At 38.1% G+C, this 20,448-nt stretch overlaps 1 protein-coding gene across 4 annotated transcripts in view; it reads left to right on the top strand.

Annotated features, from left to right (window-relative positions):
* Nucleotides 1-20,448, top strand: part of Rsrc1 (arginine and serine rich coiled-coil 1) — a 258,776-nt gene that overhangs the window by 127,539 nt on the left and 110,789 nt on the right. For all 4 annotated transcript variants that reach the window (XM_048347209.1, XM_048347208.1, XM_048347207.1 and 1 more), the window contains exon 6: nucleotides 20,056-20,107. In XM_048347209.1, the coding sequence (XP_048203166.1) occupies nucleotides 20,056-20,107 (52 nt within the window). The remainder of the gene's footprint in view (nucleotides 1-20,055; nucleotides 20,108-20,448) is intronic.

The raw sequence follows: 20,448 nt of genomic DNA, 5'->3' as shown, positions 1-20,448 counted from the left end.
CAGCCCGAGGAGTCTGAGAAAGCTCTTTGACGTCTGGATGGCGCACAGTGGGGTTCATGTTATCCACTTCCCCTTTACTCCTAGGGCTGTGAAAGTCATGTTTGGAAAATTTGTCAACATGTAAGGCTTTCTACAAGTGTAACATCAGAAAAAAAGAAGTCTTGTGTCAGTGATCTAAGTAACATCAAACCTTACTACCCATGTACCCACTGTAAGCTGGGAGGAAATGCTGTCTGTTATCTGCTAATATCCATTTTGTTTTTAAAACCTCATTATATATTTTAAAATATTACAAAGTAACACATGTTCACTTGAATGTGTAAAAGCCACTAGAAAAGGAAAAAACGACATATATTCTACCTGCCATCAACCTAGCATTTCTTAGCACACCTCCTCCCATGCTCATCTGTCTGTCCATCCATCCATCCATCCATCTATATCTATATCTATAGAAATAGTGGAAAGTTAATACTACTGCTGTCATAAGGTAAATTTCAGATCCACAAAGTGAGACTAGGCATATTTGGTATTATTCCTTTATTTTGATCACCTTGATTACATTAATGTGTAAGAATAGGCTTCTGATATGTTCACAGTGATCAATAAAGGAAGGAAGGAATTACTTTGACAGAAAATCCTGTTTGATACTTGCAAGAATACAAATAAGTAAAATGAGAAACAATATGTGACCTCTTTATTTTTCAGTTTTATGCACTAGCATTTTAAAATGTGAAATTCTGACATCTCTGTAATATTAACACAGTTTTGGTGCCATATAATTTATTTCCTTAATTTACTTTTTATCCAGATTTCAGCTTTGTATTTATTTCTCAACTAAGTATCAGTGCCCATTCTTACAAATATTACATATTTGTTGAACTGCTTTGAAACTGCAAGTGAAGCCACTCGATTCCACAATGATGAGGAAGATCACTTGCTAATCACTCATCCATTTTAACGTTGTGTGTGCCCAGCTCTGGACCCCAGTGATGGGGTCCAGATGCTGACAGTTGGGGCTTCCAGTGGGCACGCTGGTACCCTCACTGCTGATATCTGGATAGGCCTTTGTACTGAGCTCATATGAATGAGAAAAACTACTTCTCTGCTGTGTTTATCCAGACTATTAGTGGACTCCTGGGGAAACTCTAGTTTGGGATTGGGAGCGGCGGACGCTCTACCTTGAGAGAATCCAGTTGTTCCTGTGAACTAGATGATTCCTGCAGCTCTTTCTAGCTGAAAATGTAGGATCCTGTGACAGAAAAGCCCTGTGTGCTTCCTTAGCATAAACAGTCTTATTCTTGAGCACTGCTTACTTTCGATAGCTAACCTGATTGAGATATTATAGAATATATCTTAGCTATCAGTGCTATGCTAGAGGGCCATCAACAATTTATATAGATAAAATATATGCAGATAAAATTGATTAAAGCATTTTTGGAGTGGTAGCTGATATTAATTTTTATTAGCTTTTTACTTAAAGCTAATAAAATATGATTTTAGTCTCATTTAATAATATTTATTTTAAGAATATAATTTTTAGCTTAGAAAATTAAAATTACAAAACATTCAAGGACACAGCTAAACTCTTTCTATTAATTTCATTTTTACCTGCCTTGCTTTTATCTTAGAAGAAAAAAATTTTAAATGTTGGTTTTATGATTCTGTTCTCTTGGATAACTTTTCAATTTTGAAAATTTAAACATACAAAGTTAATTTAGCAGATCACTGTGACCCATCAACCAGACTTCACAGATGTTACACTTGTAGTGGAATCTTTAATTTACTAATGGCAAGCAAGTGCTTTAAAGCTGTGTTTTGATTAAAGCATAGCTTCACAATTCCAAATTACTAAGTAGCCAGGATGAAATTTCTGAGAAGTGTCTTTATTTATAGATTCTCACGAAAATGCTGTACATGTTACTCTGTAGTTAGTGATGGTAGCATTTGGTGCACAATTTAAATTGACTATTGTTTTCTTGATATATAAAAGAAACATGAACACACATAGATCTTTCACTGATGTACACAGATTACCTGAACGATTGGATGTGGAACAGTCAATAAAACTGTAAAAAATAAAGTCTGTTATTTTCTTTGGCGTCATCATAAAGAAACTGTACGTGTAGATGTTGTTTCCAATTGCACCAGTGGTTTGTACGCAATTTCAGTAATTTGATCGTAGCTGATGAAAAGCTGACAAGATTTCCACAGTGCCCCATTAGATGAGAGCAGCATGAAACCACAGGTTAATCTGCAAACAGATTTTCATGCTTATTACTCTAATGATCCCATCATATTTGATGTAGCAGGCTGCAAGGCGTCTCTCTGCAGCAACAGTGTGCTACATTTTGATCTCTCTACTCATTAAATGATGTAGTAATTTGACTGACCTCTGACCAGGTGCATATCTGTTCATAATTGCATGTCACTCTGATGGGCAAATTACTTGAGAGAAACCAAAGTATTCTTCCTGCTTTCTGAGTCAAAAAACTAACAAAAGAAATATTGCATTAATTTTCAAATGATGATATTACATTTAGTGCCTAGGCCCCATATATCAAAATCTGAAAACTACTCAGTTACTGTATGCGCTTAATCTTAATGGTATCTGTGGATGTCAAGGGCATGGAGGAAATTAAATCGGAAAGTGCAGATAGACCTAAGAAGACATTATCTCTTGATGATTGCAGTTTTGATAGGTATTTCAGTGAATTTCATTTTCGCAGAATGGTGGAAGATGAGTTAGCCACCAGATTTTCTCATTTTTCTTCTACATGATTTATGTGAGTTGAGTATAAAACTTTTTTATGGGAGTGCAGTTACCGAAGATGAGAGGTAAATTAATGCACTGGGTTTCCATCTCGGCTTCATGCACGATTGTCAGAGCTGTACATACGTAATGGTCCCATCATTATTCAGGGTTGTTTACATTCAAAATATGTAATGAAATCTGTTCAGAATAATGAGGGAAATAAAAGTTTAGAAAATTGTAAAGGTCATGAAGTTTGAGAAATGATGCAATGCTCCCAAAATAACATTTAGGCAATATAAATTACATTATTATGCACCAACTCTGCCTCATAGAGACATGAAGATAAAGTGTTTTCGACTAGTAAAATGCTGTTAGCGCTCTCTGAAGTATGGGAATGTGTAAAATGTTTCTGATTTCATATTCTGTTTTTGTGCATATTGTGAAAAAATATATTAAGGGATCTTTATGTGGTATCTGCCTTTATAAACCTCCAAGTTTTAAACATATTTTCAAGTGCTCAAAATTAAATTAATAACTATTTCATTATGAGAGTAATTTGTATAATTATTGGTCTGGTTTTTTTACTTTGGCAAATGATGATAAATGCAGTTCCAGCATTATATATTTTGAAAACATTTAAAATATTTCTAAAAGGAGAATCTTAGTAATGGGAATGACAGAAGACCAACTAGAGTTCAGCACAAATTTATTTAAATATATGCGGTATTTAATATATTCTATTTGTGCTCTCATAAATGGATTACAAATATATTCCCAGATTTTATACTGATATGATCTTATAAATAATTATTTGATGTATCCTCTTCCCAGTAAAGTTTTCACTAATGCAAAATTTTATTTACATATAATCAAAACTGTTTATCAAGATAGCTATCCGAGCATGTGATGTACAAAGAGGGCTTTAATCTAAAGCAGTGATATAATCTTTCTCCTACCAAATTCTGTAAATGACCTCCGCTTTATTTATATACTCATACATTGTGTCGTTTGTGGCCAGGCGACTGTTAGGCTCATTTAGCAGTGTCTTTGGTAGATTGGTTAGAATTCCATTAAAAATAAACTCTCCTAGAGCACTTAAAATATTCACCCAATAGATATTTAAAATTTTAGCCGATACCGAGTATACCACACACACTATGTGGTGTGTAGTGAGATACTATGGGAGATACAGAACTGTTACCTATTCTTAAGGAACTTACAATCGCATAGAGAAGGTTAGATGTGCTTATTGCGGCTTATAAGTACCTTATCTAAATGAAAAGGATCTTATTTTTTCAGAGAAAAGTGCAGAATATTTTGCTTTTTGGTCTGGAGTTTCTTGGAGAGGAAGAATTCAACCTGCGGTGGTTAAAGAAAGGGATCGGTGGTTAAAGAAAGGGATCGTTGGCCTTCCTGAAAGGCTTTATGTATTAGAAAAAAACAACTGTCTTGAATGTAATGAATGAATTTAAACCTAAATTTAAAACCACAACAAGCCCAGATTCATATTTTTAAGTTGATTTACTTAAAATCAGTTGTTTTATTTATTTTACTCTCCCCCTGCCCCAGGAATGAATTGAAAACAAGCATTTCTTGTGTGTTATCTTTGCAAGTACTAAATGTAGATAATGAATGCAGGCTTGTTAGCTGTATCTCCATAATGTGGAGGTTTATTCTCTAAAGGTAAGGCAAAAGTCTGATAAGTTCAGAGAAGCAACATTTTAAAAATATATATTAAACTTGCCCAATCATTACTTATTTACACACAGCTTGTTTCCATTTAAATAATGTTCTATAAACATTACATATAATTAATGTGAAAAAGTCTCTTAACATTTAATTGTTAAAATATTGTCCACTAGGTTGTCATCCACATCACAGTGTTCACCTTACATGACTAAGTTTACTGTGAATTTTCTTCTAAGATCTTCTTTTTGTACTATTATCTGTTTATTCAATCAGTTGACTTTAATGTTATGCTTTAAATAATGTTTCACGAGTCCACTTCTGAGTTTATCGGTTTCTATGTAAGTATTTTTACAAGAGATTAAATTAAAAGGGGTATTTATTGAAACACGTTGCTTCCCTTTGTCCAAGTCATTGGTAATATGTTTGTTTTATTTATTTTTTTACATTTAGAGGCAATAATCAGCACAGTGCTGGAAGTACTTGAAGACTAGGATTTTTTTTAATACAGTTCAAAATAGATACTAAATTTGTAGCCTAGTGAAAAAAAATTCTTAATGATATTCCCTGTGTGGCCTTGTGACTGTTTTGAGTTTCGATATTTGTAATTAAGTCTAACTGGCTCCAGAGCTCTTTCTAGTGTCCTGTTTCTTCTGATGTGTGCAAGGTTGTTACTGGGGACTTCTTTTCTTAAAACTATACCTAATTCAATTTTGATATGACTACATACTACCTGTTTCTCTTCAATACCAGCTTACATTCTGTCTCCTCAACAAATTCTTACTTTTCCTGTCAAAATCAATCTTTCCCTACACTGAACTTCAGTACCAACTTACAATGCCTACTTAATAGTATTAATGCGTAGAATGCGTTGTCATTGTTGTTACTACAGATATTTTACCTACCATATTAAACTGTAAATTCTTTAAGTTTGGGTCCATTTTTATATTCTTTTTGTAGTACTGTCACACAGAGCGCATATGTTATACAAATTACATGCTAATTAAAATCTCTTGGTTGAATATTTTTAAAGCATCAGCCCATCTTATTCTTTAAATACTTATTCTCAATAGACATGCAATCTCATATTTAAATGCAGATTTTGACATGTAGGATTTTTAAAGTAATTTTTGAAGTTGGATCTGACTGTGCAGTCTAGCTTTTTTTGTTTTAGAGACATTCAAATGCCACACTGCCAGAAAATTGTTCTGTTGCTTTTGTTTGGCAGTACTGGAATTTGAACCCGGGGCCTCGTGCTAGCTAAGCTAATCAGGCACTGTTGGCTTTGAGCAATGTCTTTGCCACGTTTGCCCAGGCTCCCCTCCCCCTCACATCCCGAGTGCAGGATGCACAAGTGTGAACCACTGTGCTGCTCCTAAAATAGGTGTTTTCGTCTTCAGCAGTCTCTTCATTTTTTTTTTCCTCTCAAAATTCAGTTTCTTCCTTAATATGTCAAACAAATTGACGTAGAGGAAATTCTTGGAAAATCTGGGTATGTTTTCTAAAATACAGCCTCTGTAGTCCTGCCTAACCTTTTTACGCTCATACCGTGAAGGTACAAAGTTTCACTTGTGCAAGCTAAGCATATTAGGAGTTCTAATGAATACCCTGACTGCAGTTAATGAGACTCTGTCATATACCTAAAACTGGTATGAGAGTAGATCTTCAGTGTTCTCACCACTTCCTACATAAACAAATGTTAAGTATCTGGGGTGCTAGATATGGTGGTTATTCTGATTGTGGTAATTATTTTGCAATTTATCTGTATGTTAAATCATCAAAATGAACCCCTAAAAGCCTTGTGTATTATTCCCCAATAAGCCTGTAAAAAATTTTTTTTTAAAGTGAAATGTGAGAAGGGAAGTTTTCTTTACAAGGTAAACTTCAGAGAGCTGACCAGCCACCATATCTTAAGGCTTGAAAATAAGAGATTAAACTACCTGAGAAAATTAGTACCCATGAAGGGGAAAAAAAGCAAAATAAATCCTGGCCAGACTCAGAAGATAAAAGAAAAAGTGTTATTTCAGTAGCTTCTTCTGCAGGAGCTAGCGACGGGACCGCCCCGCCAAGCCAGACATGGTGGCCCCTCCCTGCTGGCCTCCCGGACACAAGCCGCTCCTGACAAAGATTAGGAATCACCTCGGGTGGGTGGAAATTACCGGACACGGCCAGATGTGGTGGGAAGCACTCAGCTAAGCTGAGTGTAAGATACTGGAACTTCAGAAATGGATCGTGGCTATTCTTCTAAACTATGATAAAGTTTTAGAAGAAAAAGTTAGACCACAAGTATGATAGCAGTGAAAGTTGGTGGCATCTCCAAATGAGCCAGTCAACATGCTATCCTGATTCTCAGCCTTAATTTCTCACCCTCGACTTCTATACCTGTTTCAGGGCCTTATCCGGATCAAACTTAACCTCAAAGTATTTACCAAAACTACCCCTTCCTTATCCTCAAAGTATTGCTCCTTCATTGTCAGTGCGCTGATTGGAGCTTTATTGCCTGCTGCCTGGACTGCCTAGGCATGTCTCTGTGTTGAATTCCTACCTCAAGCTTTGGCTCATTTAAATTCACGGTCATTCAGCCCCTGCTCTGAGCTTTCTTGCTTCTCCCTGTCAGGACTTTAGTAGATCTCCTAGCATATTAAGGATGAACCCCAAATTTCTTAGCACTAGCAGACCCTCAGTACTTCTTCCAGGTTTAGATATTGCCATGCTCAGAGTCCATGTGGCACTATTACACCTTTGTACATTTTTGTCCTTACAAATCCTTTCCTTTGTTTTAATACAATGTACCAGCCACCCTATTTCCATCCTTTGTCCAAGCATGATGTATACCAACCCTCTCTATCTTCTGTTCAAAATACGATGTACCAAGCACCCTCTGAATCCTTCGTTCAGAGTATGTGTTCTAGCCACCCTCTCTCCACCCTTTGTGACCAGTGCCAGCAGCTTTTACCCCTCCATCCCATCCTCAGCCTGAGCCTAGTACCTCTTTATGCATATCTCTCTCTCCACTAATAAGTTTATTTATCCTATTATTACATAAGAAAACAGAAAATATCTTCTTCATTTTTATATTCCTGGTGTCTCAGGATAACAGGTGCCACTCAAATGTTTTTAGGTAAATAAGTGAATAGTCTGCTTGACTTGGCCCATATTCTGTAACTATTAAGTATGAATTTGTTAATTATTTAATATATTTAGTATATCCCTCCCTGTGAAAAATTCACATTTACTGATGTGAGCAATTATTTGCTCTTACTGATTTGTACCTGTCATGAGACCTGTCTGAGGTCCTTGCTACCTAGTGGGAACAGTGCCATCTATTGGCAGTTATCCAAATTGTCTCTATTACTGTGTTCAGACTAGAGCACTAATGGAAATGTTTTTAAAACTTCGAAGTTTTTATCAGAAGTTTGTACCAAAACCAGTTATGTCCAGGGAAAAACAAATGAAAAGATTTAACCTGGTATCCCTGTAAAGAGAAGGAAGTGTTTGACATAGCCTAACAGAAAATATGTATACCATCAGTATTGGGTTTTGTGGCTTAGCATCCTGGCTTTAGTGCTGAAAAACGTACGATGACTATTCTTTTATAGAAAGGAGACCTAAGTCAAATGTAAATGAACATCCGTCCCTTCTTTAGACACAGTGGATAATGTGGGGATTTCTATAACATTTTTTGCCAAATAGTTTTTAAAAATTTTTTTTATTCATTTTTATTTTTAATTATAAAGGTGAGATCCAGAGGGGTGACGGTTACGTAAGTCAGGTAAAGCATACATTTCCTTTTAGCCACTGTTCCCCCCTTCCTGTATTCCAGTTTTTCCCTCCATTCCCCACCCTCTCACAAGTATATATAGTTCACTTTCCACCCCATGTCTGGTGAATAATACTGCTGCATATTTCCAAATGCTTTTAAAGTTTTAAAAGAACCATGGTGGCACAAGGGGAGGGGGACGGAAAATCCTTTCTAAAGTACGGACCTGTTTGTTTAATGGGACTCCACAGCCAGCTGTGAAAGGTAGTGGTTCTGGTTTATTATTGTTTTTGTTGTTGTTTTTTTAGTAATACATGTTTAAATATAATTACTGTAATACAGTAATGCCATGTTATTGGAGAGAAGGGAGTTATATTCTTTAACTTTACAGATCCCGTTTCTTCTGAGGCAGTGTTGGATGTGTTGAATGAACATGTGTGTTAGGACAGACTTAATCAATGTAAATAAGACTGTTATCTAGCAGCTGCGGAGCTGCAAGCGGCCAGGTCGAGTATACCGGTCATTGCTGCTGGGTTGCAGGACCGCCCCTGCCCTTAGGAGCTTCAGACACAACAGACCTTTCTGTTGGACGTGAAGCAAAGTTAATTTAACATGTATAGGAGGGTAGAGAACATAAGGCTTCATGTGTTTTCCTCACATGTGGGCTTCCTTTCTAGAGGAAACACATTGTGTTGTCCCCTCGTTACCTGTGAATGATGTCGTGTCATACTGTTGCTTGATGTACACCTGCGAGATTAGGTGTAAACTCCTACAGATACAGTTCTACAGTCAACTGTAGAACCATCATAAATAAAATCAATTACAGTAACATACATAACACCAAGTAACACTATGTGCTTTGCACACTGAATGGATACTGTCTACACACACAAACACACACACACACACACACACACCTCCTTTACAACAATTCTCAGGTACAATTAGACCCTGCAGTAATACACCTCACAGGAAGGAAAGTTAAGCATAAAACCCAAGAATGGTGGATGGCACCAGAGCTTACACTCTTAATTTCTTGGATCCCAGTTAAATATTCTCTGTAGTCTTAACATCTTGATTTTACAGGTGATGACCTGACTAAATAATCTGTTCATGATTCTAGAGCTAATAAACAGCACCCTGTGATTTTAAACTCAGCCAGTATAGGCTCCAGAGCCTGTGGTTTCAGTGTCCTATCTCCGAAACATACCAAGAGAAACTTAAACACAAATTTACAAAGTAAATGAAAGTAGCATGTAATTTGTACTAACATTCTTAATAAAATACTGTTTCACTTTTACTGAATTTTTACTATTTGCTTATTGCTAGACAGATTTATAGCTTGCTTTATATTTCATATGTTACAAGAATGATTTTTAAATTTATGTCACTGAATTGCATTATAAAATGTAGACCATTATCGTTTAATTTTTCCTGTTTTGGTTCTTAGCTTACATTAGTTACCGAGACACTTTTTTGATGATATAGTAACAGTAACACAACCAAAAGTTCTGAAAAGAAAAAAAAAACCCTTTTTTGGCAAAGTTGCATATATCTATATAGATATTAATATAGATGTAGATACACAGATGTATAAATATATGCAAGTGTACACACAGTGTGTACACACTTGTACGTGTGTACGCGTGATGACAAGCGGTATTTATTGCTCGTGTCAGTACTTCGCTTTTAGGATATTAAATGAATTTAAAAACTGCACAACCTGTGAGCTGGTCCCCAGGACGCTTCAGGGGCTCCCAGCCTCTGGACTCCGGGTGCCCCCTGCCCCCTGCCCCCTGCCCCCTGCCCCCTGCCCCGGCTCCTAGGCCCCGCAGCATCCCTGTGCGGTCCTGAGGATTCCAGATTCTTCCCTGTTGTCGAGCGTGGGTCGCGCCCGCAGACCTTGTTAATTCGCCAGGCTTCGCCCTTCCAGCCCTCCGTGCCCGCCAGTGCCCCTGGCCGAGCTGAGACTTGGCCTCGTGTGTTTTCTAAAAATAAAGAAAAGCAAGATCTCAACACCGATCAGAGAAGCCACGGTGATGAGGAGGAGGAGTCTCCAGCGCCGTGCTGCCGGCATCCACCGCCTTCCTCCCCCGTGTGTTGGGCTATGTTTCCATTTCTCCATGGATTCCTCCGTTCTCTCCTTCTTCCTTCGGCCTTGTCTTTCTTCCATATCAGAACTTCTTTTCTGCCCTCTAATTTTTTCTCTCTTTCTCACCTGAGTAGTAGGTTTCAAATATATATATATATTCCTGTTTAAATTATATATTTGAATAAATATATATTTAAATTATGGGATAATTTGCATGGTTTGAATTATATTGGAAGATTTCATTTTAAAATTGTAAAGTTTATGACAGTAGGTAGCCGATAAAAGAGAACATCGTGCAGTATTTAGGCAGGATCACATGGCCAGAGAGAAGGGCTAAACCACTGAAGGGCCATGCCTTATCTAGGCAGGGGTGGGACCAGGTGGATTGGATGTGACCTTTGAGAAGGGGGAGGTAACCGCCTCCAGGCATGCCAGTTGTCTAGGTAATACCTAGGTACTAGGCTCAGACTTAGGCAAGGGTATCTGCCTGGAGCCCTCCTGGGGGTGGACCTTATAAAAATGTACTGTGATCCATTTGTATGTGATACAGAAACTAAGAAAAGGAAAGCGTTTTCACTAAATTTTCCTACTGTTTTTATGCACATCATCCCACAGTATGTATTTAGACTGTTGTATATAGATGATATTCTGACTAAACTTAATCAGAGGCACTATAGAGATTATAGTATGTGCTTCAAGTTAACCCTGTACCCACTTCCAATGAAATGTAGGCACTTTGAATGAGTTTACCCTTATCCTTTAGCCTTGCCCCCCCCCCAGCCCAAAATTACATTATAACACAACAGTGCAATATTGGAATTTTTCCTTTTATCAGTATATGACTTTAACATGAGAAAAAAATAAGTATGTGTACACATATTTGCTGCTCACAGTAACATGGGCTAGTTGGTGGATTTCCTGTTATCCCGAATGATGTTTTATTTCTTGTTGGTGGAGGTCCACTAGAAATCAGTTGACTGAGCTCTTATTAATCTGTGCATGGTCTTAGTTTTTCATTATTTTTAATATAGAATCATTATTTGACAGGCATTTGTCCCTCAGTACTTTAAACATGTTTAAAGTACTAGTGTTTTCTTGCCTGCATTATTTCTGACGAAAAAGAACATTTATCACATTTCTTTACTTGTGTATGTTATAATGGTGTTTCTTTGCCTTTCTTTAAGATTCTTTTTTTGCCTTTGGCCATGCATCCTGTAAGTATGGTCCTTTCCTCTTGACCTCCCAGAGTTCACTGAAACTTGCTCTGTTAAATTTTACACCAGGGGCCTGGGAATGTGGCCTAGTGGTAGAGTGCTTGTCTAGCATGCGTGAAGCCCTGGGTTGGATTCCTCAGCACTATATATACAGAAAAAGCCGAAAGTAGCACTGTGGCTCAAGTGGTACAATGCTAGCCTTGAGCAAAAAAGAAACTAGGGATAGTACTCAGGCCCTGAGTTCAAGCCCCAGGACTGGCAAAAACTTACACCAGATTCAATGTTTGGTCATTACTTCTCCAAGTTTTGTTTTTTTTTCTTGGTATTTCTTTTTTTCACTGATCCTAATTGTATGTATGTTAGAGTGTTTGATAATGTTTCACAGACCACCAAGGCTTTGCTCATTTTCCTCCCAAACCCTGTGTTTGGGATAATTTTTACAAATCTGCTTTTGTAGGCATGGATTCTATGTCCTGACATTTCAGACCTGTGAGTGAGCTCATCTTAGAAGCATTGGTTCGCACGCTGCTTTTCATTCCAGCTATTGTACCTGTCAGCTGTAGACGTTCTATTCCCCATGCTCAGAGTGCTCCAGGGAACTTCTGCATCATGGGACACAGCGTCTAACTTCAAAACTCTGTTCCAGGTGCCGCCAAAGAGCCACACAGTAAAAGGCTCAGGCTGAAAGGATGGTAAAGAGTGATTTACTAGGAAAACATTAGTACATCTCAAGGTCCCAGGCTGGCAAGTTGGGTCAACTGCCGGAACAGGAGCAGTGCCCCTCTAAGGAGTGAAGTGGGTGGCTGAGTCAGGGCAGTCTGTTCTGTCCAGTAGAGTAGCTTTCTGGATGGTATGAAACTGAGGCCCTCCCTTGTGCAGCCCTTCCTAATGGCTGGCCAGGTGCCTAGGGGCTGTCCACCTGGGCCCTTGAAGTGATCTAGCTGCTCATTTGACTGACTTTGCCCTTAGTGGAATTCTGAGCAGGGGACTGGCTCTGTAGGGAGGACATCTCTAGGGAGGGTCATGGTGGTGGTGCACTAGCCAGCCCAGGTGCGAAGCATTATATATGGGCCTTGTGTGGCCTGTCATGCGTTTTATTGCTTTGCCTCCTGGAAGGGAAGTAGCCTGGCACAGTTCTTAGTTTCTTGCTTCTGTGAACATTTACATTTGGTTCTTCACTGTTTTAAAAGTCCCTTTTGAGATTCCTTAAATTGATTAAGCTTATTTTCCTTTAATTCTTAGAATGTTGTGTGCAGGTGCACATGCATGCCATTGCTGGGGTTGAACTCGGGACCAGTGTGCTCTCCGTTAGCTTTCTCACTCAGGGCTGGCCCCCTACCACTTAAGCCACAGCTCCACTTCCAGCTTTTTTAAAATAATTTTTTTAATTTATTTATTAATTAAAATTTTTTTTGATAAGGTATTGTGCAAAAAGGGTACAGTTACATAGTATGGCAGTGTGTACATTTCTTGTGATATCTTACACCCTGTTTTTCTTTCCCTTCCCTAGGTCAGGCAGACATATATACAATACCCAATGTACCAAGAACATATACAGTAGCCACATGGCCTACGCCAATGAAAATTCGCCTAGGACTTTAAATGTAATGTTGACATTAGACAGTATGTCGACAGTAGTCTTATATGAACGTACATACATAGCTTTTGAGCTATTGTATTCCACTGAGAGGTCGATTTTTGATCTTTATATGTTGAGTAGTTGTTTGGTTTTAGTTACATAATGTTAGGTCGCTGACCCAATCCTGTGGGAAATACCATTTGACAAGCAGTTTTTGGTTTCACAGACCTGCCTGGTCTCTGTCTCTCCGTCACCCAAAATAAAATTTTAATTAATGATTTTTTATTTAAATTTTATTGTAAAGGTTATGTACAGAGGGAATAAGTACATTTCTTGAGGGAACAGTGTCACCTTCCTCATTTTCTCTGTTTCCCCTCCTGAGCCCCCTGCCCCCAAGTTATAAAGTTCATTTCCAACACAATGTCTCTTGAGTATCACTGTTGAATTGGATCACCCATTGTCCTGCCATTTCTGTGATTCTCCTTCCCTTCCCCAAATCAGATAAACTTATATATAAGAGAAAGGATACAGAAATCAAAAACAGTGACAAAAGGGAATGAATCAAAGGAAAATGAAAGAAAAAAAGAAATAACTGCTAACGATGCGATAAAAAAAACTCTTGAAATGGAAACAATGTGTTTTGTTTTGTTTTGTTTTTTTCACTTCCAGCTTTTTGCTGGCTGGCTAAAGATAAGAGTCTTTCGGACTTGTCTACTACCCAAACTGGCTTTGAACTAGGATCCTTCTCAGATCTCAGACTTACAAGTAGTTAGGATTACAGGTGCAAGCCACAGCACCTGCCTTTGAACATTTTTAATAGCTTCTTTCAGGTCAACTACTAAAATAATTTGGAGTTCATTTCTATTAACTGCTTTGTTTTTTCTGGAGTATGGGCTCATATTTCCTTCTCTTCCCCCTTAATACCTATTAATTTTTGGTTGAAAATTGAACTGTATTGTTATGAGTACAGTATATGTTCTATGTGGGATGGCTTTAGTATTTTTTGTTGTAGTAGATGTTTATCTTTTCTAGCCTCAAACTGAAATCGACTGCCTCTGCTGTGATGGCTGTTGAGGAGTCAACTTAGTGTCTGTGTTGGTTGATATTGTCTGTGTGTTAAGACTATCTCCTTAAGGGGTCTCCTCTGTGTCCTGTACACTTTGGTGGTCAGGAAATGATTTGGGCATGGCATGGTCAAATGCCTCAGGGCAGTAAGGCTTTGTACAGAGGCCAGGCAGTGTGGAGATAAGAGCACACTCAATATGGACCAAATAGAAAGTCTCTAGGCTTTCAATTTTTCATTGGGTTCTCATATATTTCTACACTCGTAATGTAGTACACACTGTGAGTGTGTAGAGAATTTACAATGTTAATCTCATCTGGCCTTCTTACTTCCAAAATCTCCCCCTTAAATGTCTGATTGTACTGCCACTGCCCTTGACAAACCACTTTATTGTTGTGTGTTTTATCATCCAGTCTGTGAGGAAAGAAATTTTCCTAAGCAGGAAAGTCAAACTTGCCATTCTTACTTGATAAAGTAATCATTTGACCCAGTGGATAGCTCTTGGATGGTTGTCTACTTTTGGTTATTTTCCAGTATTCCCAAACAGCTGTTTCAATCACTTAAATGAAATGTGTTTTCAGTTCAGTGAGTAGTAGATCTCCTAATATTTTCCGCTTGACTTCACCAGAAGTAAGATGTACCACGGTTAACATTTGGATAGTTTCTTCTCGTCTTTCTTTTGTCATCCTTGTTTTCAATATTGAATCAATCAACTATGTGACTTTAAGTTTATATACTATACTTTCCTTTAACAATATGAGTAATATTTATGTTGCTAAGATTTATTTTGTAAATATTTCTAAAACAGGCCACTGGCAAGGTATTTCCTTAAACATTTTATTTTTTGTAAAAGGTTTTATACCACAGTATTTATACTTCCATAAAAGCTATTTATACTACAGTATATTAGTGCAATGAAGTAATACATTAAATTATTTCTCCATTATTAGAAATTTACTGGTTTTTACTTTGAATCATGTTTAAGTCAGTAGCCTTGAAGACTATAATGAATGATACTGCATGTAGCTCTTTGTATCTTAAATAATTAATTTAAGCTAGATTTTTCAAATGAATACCACATATTGCAACATCTGAATATTTTAAAATATTTGAATATATAGTACCTTGTCCTTCTCCAGCTAGTAGGCAGTTTTGCATGCTTTCAAGTTTTAGCATTGTCAGTCTGTGAGAAGTACTTAAAGGAAAGCTGCTTTCTGTTGAGAGACATTGGCCCACCAATTAACTGGAGTGGGATAAAGGCTGGGCTTCCCAGACTCTGACATTTTGTTTCCATGTCTTTTGCTGAGAGTCATTGCCTCCTGCAGTCAGTTCTTAGCCATGGTGAAAGCCAGGAAAGAACAGACACAGGGAGACTGGACCACTTACCGGGTGTCACTGCCTCTTAACAGAACAAGACCACACCTGACTGGTTGTGAGGCCACCTCTGACCCCACGGCCGTGGCCACCGCTTCCGCCCCTGAACATGCCTGTGACTTGGAACTGCTTTTTAACTATGCGTACTCCTCTAACCCATCTCCAGTTCTCCCTACTGAAACTTGGGCAATTATCCATACCCCAAGATGCTGAAGATGGACTGAAGTGCCCTCTTCCTATATCAGTCTTCTGCCATGCAATCTCCTGTATCATTCCCATGTCTTCTTATTTGACATTGAAGGGACCTCACGTGTTGTTTTATGATGTGCACCGGAGAGGACTACATATACACGAAATAAAGCCAAAAGAAAGTCCTTTTTACTGGCCTGGACTACACTGGGCAGTCGGGTGCCGAAAGTGCAGTCCTGAGCCAGTTCTCAGGGCTCCTTTTAAGCAAAAATGTACATCCTTGTTTGCTCAGGGGTGGAAAGTCCCTAGTGCTTCTTTCTGAAGCCAAGCACAGCACTGAGTGTGGGCAGCATGACCCATTTCTATGACCAGTTACTTAGGAACGTAGAACAGTGGATACATATATCTTTAAATGTCAAACCATAAGGTGCTAGTGTCACTGGCGGGGGTGCAGCCCTGTCTTTAAGATGGAGCCACAAAAGCCAATGGAGTTATAGAAGCTAAGAGTAAACTTTTAAGACAGTGAGGTTTGGTAAGTGCTACCACAGTGGAATTCCTGGAGTTTGAGCCTGTGCTCTAAGACACTGGTTTCAATGACTTTGAATAGAATTTTACTCTCTCATTACAAAAGATATGTACAATAGGTAAATGTACTAGTCTTGTGCCTCATAAGACCTGGAATTAGCTTACCTAGTAAGAGGAAAGATAATGATCACACAGTGGTGTTATAGCTGATGTTGATAACAATCACAAAACTACAACTTACCATAATTAATGATCTCTGCTTAAAAAAAATCCAAAGCCGTGGCCATTGTTAGCCAAGTAAAAAAATCATAACTTAAAAAGACATTTGATTCTTTGTCTGTACAGTTAACATTTCTTTAAGAATTCTAATATACAGAACAGTATGTAGATATATAATAAACACATTATATGTCTTGAGCTTTCATTCTACCATAATTAGATCCCTTTCTTTTGCTAATACCCCTGGGATCTCCCCTTGAAGAATTAAAAAAATGAGATAAATTAAGCCTTATTTTCACAAATGAAAATTACCATGCTAATAAGATCAAATATACTGATTCATATACTTTCTTTTTTTGCCTTTTTAAATTTAAATATGTTTATTGTCAAAGTGACATACAGAGGGTTACACTTTCATAGGTAAGGCAGTGCATACATTATTCAACTTGTTACCTCCTCCCTCATTGTTGCCCCTGCCTGCCCCCCTTCCAAATTCCACCCCCCATGAGTTGTACAGTTGGTTTACAGCATATAGTTTTGTAAGAAAGAACGACATTGCCCCATTCATAAGGAAATGGAAGGTCTTGGAAAAAATCATACTAAGTGAAGTGAGCCAGACCCAAAGAAACACAGACCCTATTGTTTGCCTCATCGGGAATAATTAGCACATGTCTAGGATAGTCCTAGCAGAAGAACACAATAGTGCAATAGCTATGTCTGTATGAATGCATAAGACGATGCTAAGAGAAATGAACTCCAAGTTATGGAAACAAGTAGTTTATCATTATTGTTGTTATGTTCAATGTATCATGTGAAAACATGCCTTTTTCTTTTGTCTTTCTTGCCCATGGTTTTACCCCTGATGTCATTTTAACTGACTTTGGTACCCTGGATATTATATATACATATGTTGGAACTAGGAAAGGGAAAAGGAATATCAAAATGGAGAGACAAAGGATAAAAGACAAACCAATGTAACAGCAATACTCACATTGCCTTTTCTTTGGCCATTTTCCTTCTTAGACAGTTCTGTTATCCTCACTCATGGAAAAACTGATCTTTGAAATTATATATATATGTATATATATACACACACTTCCAGTCTCCTCTCTACTAAACCTCCCCACGAGCTATCAGCTTGAAATGAGCTCAGCATTTGACACTTCTTTGAATTATTACATTTTTTTTCCTTAATTCTGCCTTAGTACCCTGTCAGGCTCAGAGACACTAAAAAGTGACTTGAATTACAAAGGCTAACCTTAACAGATAGATGAAATTGAAAAACGGGCTATGCAAAGATAGCTCTGATTCATATACTTTCAAAACTATCTCTTACAAAAAAGAAACTAAAGAATATCATGGTAATCTCAAATTCTTCATCCGGTAACTAGCCTTTATTTTTAAAAAAATTGGTCATTGTAACAACTAATATTTCACATACTTTGTTCAATATTGTTTCCTATACGTTTTGTTCCATATTTATTGAACCATAAGCTTAGAATATTCCAACAAGAAAATGGCCATACGTCAAAAAACCTTAAGATTAAACTATATAGAATGCTGACATTTATTTTTCTTGGTGGGGCGGGGCATGAAGTCATGGGGCTTAAACTCTGGGCCTGGGCATTTTCCCTGAGCTCATCAGCTCAAGGATAGTGCTCTACCACTTTGAACCACAGAGCCACTTCTGGTTTTCTAGTGGTTAATTGGAGATAGGAGTCTCATGGACGTTCCTGCCCAGGCTAACTTTGAACCATGATCCTCAGATCTCAACCTCCTGAGTAGCTAGGATTACAGGCATGAGCCACCAACATCCAACTATTAATTTTTAACTATAAAAGTGGCAGTTTCATTTGGTTCAAACTAACAGTAAGTATTAATATGGTGAAGGGTTGAGTTTTTAGGTTTAGAAGTAGTGCACAAGAAAATATTCAATCATCTGTTAAAAACTATTAAAACATGGGCTGGGGATATAGCCTAGTGGCAAGAGTGCCTGCCTCGGATACACGAGGCCCTAGGTTCGATTCCCCAGCACCACATATACAGAAAACGGCCAGAAGCGGCACTGTGGCTCAAGTGGCAGAGTGCTAGCCTTGAGCGGGAAGAAGCCAGGGACAGTGCTCAGGCCCTGAGTCCAAGGCCCAGGACTGGCCAAAAAAAAAAAAAAAAAAAAACTATTAAAACAACCCAGAAAATTAAAATGACAACACAGTTAAAATTTGCAAAAATCATCCCAGAATCTTCATTCTTTTTGAAAAAAAAATATTACCAACTTGGGAACCTAGAAGAAAATATTTACAATATTACTAAGCTATGATCAATTAGGTATTTCAGAAACATTCTTGGAACTGAAGACCAGAAAGTGACCTAAATCTCCCATAAAGAATTGCTTAGGTAGTGTTCCTTAATGTGATAAATGTCTTATCTGTCTGTCTATATCCGCTAAGGTTTGAAGCTTGGGCCTCTCACTTGCTACAGAGATGCTTTACTATTTGAACCATGCCTCCCACCCTTTTTTGGTTTTACTGATTTTTTTTTTCAGGTAAAAATCTCATACTCTTTGCCCTGGGCTAGCCTGTATAAAGTATCTACCATGAGCCTACTAGAGCTCCTGAGTAGTACAGGTATGAGCCACTATACGCAACTGGGAGCAATATGTTCATTTGATGTAGTAAACTTAACACTTTCTAAAGCAGGTTATTTGCCCATCTCAAGTACTATTTTGTTTGCCTGTTAGCTCCTCCTTTTCTTGTACGTAGTCATTTACTCTTGTCAGCTAATATTTCTGAACCATGGTTTCTCCTGCCCATTGTTTGTGCCTAGGCCCCATCATCTCGCTTGTCATTGTTGAATTTGCAGCTAAGTGAGCTTCTTCCAGTCACAGTCCTTCATGCTTCATCCTCAGACCTGATGCTCGAAGGATGCTGCCACAGATCGGACCTTACCCTCCCTCTGTTTCACATCTTCCAGCTCTCCCCATCTTCTGTGGCAAAGAGTGACGTCCTTCGTAAAAGTTCAGATAATCAATATTTCACACTTGTAGACTTTGCTGACAGTGTTGAATTAATACTCACTAAGTAAGCAATAGTAGGACAGGTAGAACTGAAAGCCTGTAGGTTCTATTATAAACTGCCTTCCTCCCAATTGCTTATTGCAGATTCACTTAAAAAGCATAAAAAATACTTGGTTTTAGGATCTTCCTTAGCGGAGTTCCAGGCTTAAGTGATTACCGTGTTCAATTTGTAATAGATCACTCACATGCTTCCATATACTAAGAAACAGCACCACTCAAGATGGTGTTGAGCCTGGGGTTTGCCTCCTTGTTAGAGTTATTTGTGATCCTGCTGTTTGGTATAGGATGGGTAGCATAAAGAGCTCTTTCCATTCATTCTTTCACATGAATGAAGACTGTGATTGGCATTGAGGGTGAATGTGGTGAACTTTTGTTAAGATTTAGATATTAATATTGTTTGTTTGTGAGAAAACACTCCAAATTTTTGTAAATAACAATACATTAATTTAAAGCTATATTTATTCAAAGTGACCAAGTGACCTCTAACTGTCTTTAATGGTTGACTTTTTTTGTGTTTTTTTTTTGTTAGCCACCAGCAGAGCAGGCCAAAGCCCGGTTACAACTGGTCCTTGAAGCTGCTGGTAAGTACTGATGATTAACTAGGATAAAAATATGAATCTCTAGGCAGATCCCCTTCTTCCAAGAGAAAGGTCCTGCTAGGTGCAATGGTCCCAGCCTGTAATCCCATCTCCTGGGGGGAGGTGGGGGACAAAGATCAAGTGATTGCCATCTGAGGCCAGCCTATACATAAAAGTTTAAGAGACTCCATCTCACCTAATGCAGGATATGCCTGTTACACCAACTTCAGGGAAAGCATAATGGCTGGGCATAGGGGTCTCCATCCATCATCTCTGAGACATAGGGAAGCACAAGTAGGAGCACTGCAGCCCAGGCTGGCCTGGAAATAAAGACCCTAGTTCAA

This window comes from Perognathus longimembris, chromosome 5 (genome assembly GCF_023159225.1).
Source record: "Perognathus longimembris pacificus isolate PPM17 chromosome 5, ASM2315922v1, whole genome shotgun sequence".
NCBI classification, from domain to species: domain Eukaryota; kingdom Metazoa; phylum Chordata; class Mammalia; order Rodentia; family Heteromyidae; genus Perognathus; species Perognathus longimembris.
This window is presented reverse-complemented; position numbering and strand designations above follow the sequence as displayed.